A 6000-nucleotide genomic window follows, 5' to 3' on the forward strand; every position below is an offset into this window, starting at 1 on the left:
TGTTATAGACTACCAAATTATCTTCTGGAATTCATTACCAAAAATTGGTGAGCATGCCTGTTTCCTTAACCCGGTCCAAAACTGGATATTATTCTGTCTTGAAAACCATGTACCAATTTGATAGTTTTATATCACACAATCATTTCAATTTACGTTAGTAGTAAAATTGGACCCTTTTTGGCCATTTTTATTTCTTCTTTTATGAATTGACTCTTAATGGTGTTGGCCGATTTTTCTATCATTTTTGTCTTGTACGTTAAGAATGCTTTGCAGTTTATTTTTTTTATTTATTTTATTTTTATGTATTTATTTTTTTAGTTTTGAAATTCCAATTTTATGTAGTAATGACTCAGTCTTTATGAAGTCAGCCATGGGTTATATGCTTAGGAGGCCTTTTTGCTTTTTTTCCCCTTATAAATGTGTCTTTTATTTTTTCTTATTTGCAAATGGCTTTGTCTAGCTCTTGATATAGTTTAGTTTCTTCACATTTAAATCTTTAATCTATCTACAATTTATTGTGTTTAATGGTGTGAGTTGGCAATCTAATTTTTGAGAATTTGCCATTAAAGAGTTTCTTAGTTTTTGTACTGTCGCCTGACAAACTTTTTTTTTAAGTTTATTTATTAATTTTGAGAGAGACGGAGACAGCACAAGTAGGGGAGGGGCAGAGAGAGAGGGAGACAGAATCCCAAGCAGGCTCCACACTGTCAGTGCAGAGCCTGATGTGGGGCTTGAACTCACGAAACCATGAGATCATGACCTGAGCCAAAATCAAGAGTCAGACTCTTAACTGACTGAGTCACCCAGGCACCCCGAATGTTTTTTAATATCAGTGATAAAACAAAGAAAATTGTGTAAAAATCCTGTCAGTTAAAGTAGCTTACCTACAAAAGAACAAAATCAGATTCACCCTAGATTGCCTATCTGTAACACTGGAAACTAGTTAAGTTGATGCAATATATCTGTAGAGCTCTAAGGGAAAAATCTGGGTGCCCCCCCAAAATTGTTACCCAGAGAAGTCATTCATGTGCGTACAACCATATACAGATACTCTCACTAGTGCAGAGAATCAGTATACCCTCTAGTTATAACCCTGTCTGAAAAAATGTTTTGGTCCATTGAGAACATAAGTTAACTCAAGAATTAGGAAATTATATTATAAAGTACTGGTGATGAACAGCAAAAAGAAAAATGAGAAAGGGCAGATAGTAAGTTTATAATAAGTTTAGAAGTTTCGACTGCTGACTGCAAAAATATAAATGACCTAATGACCCAAGGAAAAGTAAAAACCTTAAGTAAGTAACCAAGAAAGAAATGTAAACTCTATAAAAGAAAGCACTCACAAAGATAGTCTGTCGAGGTTCTTTCATACGTTCGAAGAGCACATAATTTGTGTATTTCTCTCTGTCCCTCTGCCCCCCCAAAATCTTTTAGTAAAAAGCTCTAAATTATATAAAATCTTTATTAAAAAAGTTATATACCCTATTTTTTAGTGCAATTGAGTATATGGTATATTTCCGTCTATTTCCTAACAGTATCATAAACCATTAATTTGGATTTAGATGCTTGTCATAAGTCATAATAAAAAATATTTACTTTTATTTGAACTAGGTATCCTATGGTGAGATGGTGGGCTGTGATAACCAAGATGTAAGTATTAAGTTTTTTCTGTTTGGGAATGAAAAAAATAACAAATTATTATTACTTGACTATTTTTCTTATTTACTGTGTCACTGAGTTTAAGAACACAGGTTTGCAGTTATGTTAATTACATATTAATCCTAGAATATTTCCCTGCAAAACAGGTAATGTCCCTTAATGTGTTCCCAATTTAAGTTTTTTTAAAGCTAGTTTTATGGTTTCATGTGCAGATTATAATTCTCAAAAAGTGTTATATTGTATGAAAATTAGAAACAGTCTCCACCCCCTTTGCTAAATAATACAGTGTTTACCAGAATCCAGTTCACCTATTACGGTGAAGAACTAGAATTTTAAAACAGTGCATTCTGTCAGGAAGCCCGCGGCCAGGGGTTGGGGTGGAAATGTTGAGGCTGTGATGTGAAGATATTTTCCTCCTGTCAGTATAGTACTTCCTGTTGTACTCTGCAGCTGTCAGCTGATAAGAGCCACTTCAGGTATAAAAAGTAAAAGAGGTTTGAAAGAAAAGAATTCCTATTTCTTTTTTAGGAAGCTTAATTCTGGTTAGAGATCTGTTTTTATTGAATGCTGAGAATATTTCTTCTAGTAATTTTATTCCCTCCTTACTGTCTCAAACTCCCAGTCCCCCTCCATTTATCTTTTCCTGCAGAGGGGTAACAGAACGCTGAATTCTAAAGAAGTACTAATCCATAATGTCAGAATCCTGAGGTTAATCAACAGTTTACACAATCTGAAGATTGAACAGGGTTGGCTTGGTGTGCATTAAAGTTTGTACTTTCCTGACATGACAGGGTCACCCCAACAGCATGTTCACATAGATGGAGACAGACTGTCCTCCTTCCCTCTTTAGAATCACTTGTGGGCTGTTTGTGATTATTGTAGAACAGTATTGCCCGATCATTTCAAGAACAGCGTTGTAAAGTCCTGGGGCACTTAGTGAAGATGATGCATTTCCATGACCGCCCCATTGTACTCTCTGATCCCTCTCACTCCCAGGCGTGCCCTTCGAGTGCTCAGATCTCCTGTGCCCGTGTGCAAGTGCCTAATGTGCTGCAGAGTAGAATACTTCTCCTCTGCATGTCTAGGCATAGATCTACCCAGAGAGGAAATCCAGGGTATCCCTTCATGTTTTGCATTGCAACCAGCTTATTCTACTTTATAAGGCAGTGAATAATGCTGAATATTAAATAAAATCCGTAAAATATATTTGCCTTTTTTGTGACCCATCTCACTTCTTGTCCTTGAAAGTTGGTATCCTCCAGTTTAACGAGAATTAGTGAATTTTTGTTCGTTAACTTGGGATTATGAAAAGGGATTATATAAACCTCCGAGTTAACAAAGAGGCATGCTTTTTCTGTGCCTCCATTTCCTCATCTCTGAAACTTAACCAATTGGATTCAATGATCTGTAAATCGGCTCCTTGATCTAAAAGTTCCGTTTCCATGAATCTAATAATACGCAGTCTAGTGGGCATATTTCAGCGTATTCTGTAATCTTTAGAGGTCTGAACGATTTCTCTGCAATTTTGCCTTCCAGTGCCCTATAGAGTGGTTCCATTATGGGTGCGTTGGGTTGACAGAAGCTCCAAAAGGAAAGTGGTACTGTCCGCAGTGCACCGCCGCTATGAAGAGGAGAGGCAGTCGGCACAAATAAAGGTGGTCATTTCATGTGAGCAAGGAAAAACTTCAACTAAATGTTTTATATGGGACTTTAAAACAGAAGAAAAGAGAAAAGAGAAACAATGCATTTCCAGGCAACCACTTCAAGGATTTACATAGACAATCCTGTAAGATCTTGAACTTGAATTTTATGGGTTGTATTTTAATAATGTAAGTAAATTATTTATGCACTCCTGGTGTGCTACGAATATTATTCCAGTTAGCCTTGGATTCTTTCAGTGGCCAACATATGCAGACATTTGTACTCCTCAACCAGTTTCTCAAAGTAATGGGCATTCTATAATTTAGACTTCAGAGAATTCCAACGATGAAGATTTTAAGAAAAGCATTTTATATTCAACAGGTATGTTCTGCTGCATGTACTGTACTCCAGAGCTGTTATGTAACACTGTATATAATGGTTGCAAAAAAAAAAAAAAAAAAAGTCAGTGCTTCTAAAAAGAATTTAAGATAATGGTTTTTAAAATGCCTTTATAATAAGCTTTGTTTCTTTGTGAAACTAAATTCAGCAGGCTGAAGGAAATGGTTCATGTGATAAAGTGGGCTGGTGTCCTCTAGAGTACCTGGGTACATAAACAGAAACTCCTGTAGGTAAAAACGAATCTGTGCCATTAGTCTTTATATGTTTCTGCATCCAGATAGAGTGCAGTTCATGGGAGGGGAGGGGGGGGCGGGGGAGGGGCTGAAGGGCAAAGGGTGTTAAAGTGATACATTTTTATACCAAATGTGTTTATTTTTTTGTGCAAGTAATCCTTAAAATTGGAATTGTATTAGGTGTTAAAATAAAGTTTTTAAAAAATTACTTGTATTTATACTTTACACACTCAATAAGGAAAATTTCTTAATTCCAATTAACTTCCAGTTTTCCTAATCTAAAAAGGACAGAGGCCCAGGACACAGAATGCTATGTAATCTGTGATTTCTTAAACAATGCTTGGAATTCGGGACGTAAAAATAAGGGAAAGACATTTTTAATGTAAATTTGAAATGCAAATGTATTTTTCTAGAACATCTCTCTGGCTTTTCCTTCAGTCTAAGGGACATGAAAACAGTCTAATTATAGTAGATAAAATAGAAATAATGGTTATAGATGTTTTGACTTTAGGCAGTGTGGCCAATTTAAATAAAGAGACCTCCTGGATTGGAGCTTAAAATTCAGTTCTATTTCGGATACTACCACATATTGGTATGACAGTTCATTCAAATTTTGAATCACTCTGGGCCTTATTAAACCAGGGTGATGCTGGCTGCAGGATGTCTGTAAAGCACTCCTAAGGTTTTATTCTATAGGTGCTATTTAAATTATAAATTTTGCATAGTGGAGGTTTTATTTCAGGTATAATATCAAGTCTGGTTGGTAGAAAAATCCTTAAAACTTTAAAAGTACTTATTACATCATATTTCTTTTATGTTGAAACTTATGGGCCCATTAGATTTCTGCTTTAATCAAAACCACTTATGAGCCTCTTAGAACTTTTTCAGAAGTCTATAAAATCTATGCAATGCTACCCAAAGGGTATGGATTAGGTAGGGGATTTCAAAGGTCTCTTTTAGCTTCACGAATCCTCAACTCTGAGCAACTCTGAGCTGTTGCAGAGTGATTTTATAGCTGGAAAGCCCCTAAAACAAAGTAGGTTCATTTGTGGGTATTCATGATTTCACGATATCATAAGTATCATGATTTCGTAACACTCAGTATTTTCATGGAGATATTATAAACCTTTAAGAAATAATGTATTAACGTAGCATTCAGTTAGCTTATTAGCATGTTGCCTGGAGATGCTCTGTGGTATTGTTCAATCTCCTAATTCTATATAATGACTTTTCCAAGTTACTCATTTTCCAGGAATTGGTCAAAGGAAAAAGCCTTATGTACAGCCTTATTTTAAGAGAAAGTTCCTTGTCGGAGTCAGGAACATCCCCCATTTCCAGCTGCTGCAACCCCTTTCAGTGTGTGAATTCCACTAGTTACCAAATCATTTAGAAAACATTTTGACAAAACTTAACCTCAAACATTGAATATTTTATGAAGCATCTATAAAGAAGCAAATGAAAATTTTGTTCGGTTATTTAGCAATTGGTGGAACCAGTTAGTATCTAAGATATTTTATATATGTATATGAATAAATGGGCCAAACGTGGAACTACCTCTTCCAAAAAAAAAAAAAAAAGAAAAATGTGGCCAACTATTAATATACTTTGAGACGCTTAGGCCAAGGGGTGTGATAAGCATTTTTGCTATTACAAAATACACATTCAGACTCTTTGTTGTACAAAACTCATGTAATAATTGGTGACACAAAGAATCCAAATGTGGGTTCACATTTTTATAGGTGGTGAAAATTGAGGCCTTACTGCTATGAAGTGTACATTAAAATGTTCATGGTGACACATTTGAAGCAATAAACGGCTTAATTAAATGCCTAAATGAAGCTGAGTGTTTGATAAACATACATACCATCATTCTTTCAAGGGCAGTTCATGTTTTTTTTTCTTTGCTCTTTTCTACTTTAAAGCAAATTCCACATATTTCAGATTTTTAACCGTATTTGGTTTGCGCATTGTTACAGCCCTTTGTCCTTAGATCTCAGAAATGGGCTTCTTGATCTAATTAATTATACTAATGTTAGAAAAACAAATGTCTAATACACGTGGGTTGTGA

At 35.3% G+C, this 6000-nt stretch overlaps 1 protein-coding gene across 2 annotated transcripts in view; it reads left to right on the forward strand.

Annotated features, from left to right (window-relative positions):
- ING3 (inhibitor of growth family member 3) overlaps positions 1 to 5766 on the forward strand; it is a 28624-nt gene extending 22858 nt beyond the window's left edge. For both annotated transcript variants that reach the window (XM_043589339.1, XM_043589340.1), the window contains exons 11-12: positions 1612 to 1650; positions 3196 to 5766. In XM_043589339.1, the coding sequence (XP_043445274.1) occupies positions 1612 to 1650; positions 3196 to 3312 (156 nt within the window). In that variant the 3' untranslated portion in view covers positions 3313 to 5766. The remainder of the gene's footprint in view (positions 1 to 1611; positions 1651 to 3195) is intronic.
- Positions 5767 to 6000: the final 234 nt, after the last annotated feature.

Source organism: Prionailurus bengalensis, chromosome A2, assembly GCF_016509475.1.
Source record: "Prionailurus bengalensis isolate Pbe53 chromosome A2, Fcat_Pben_1.1_paternal_pri, whole genome shotgun sequence".
Lineage (NCBI taxonomy): Eukaryota > Metazoa > Chordata > Mammalia > Carnivora > Felidae > Prionailurus > Prionailurus bengalensis.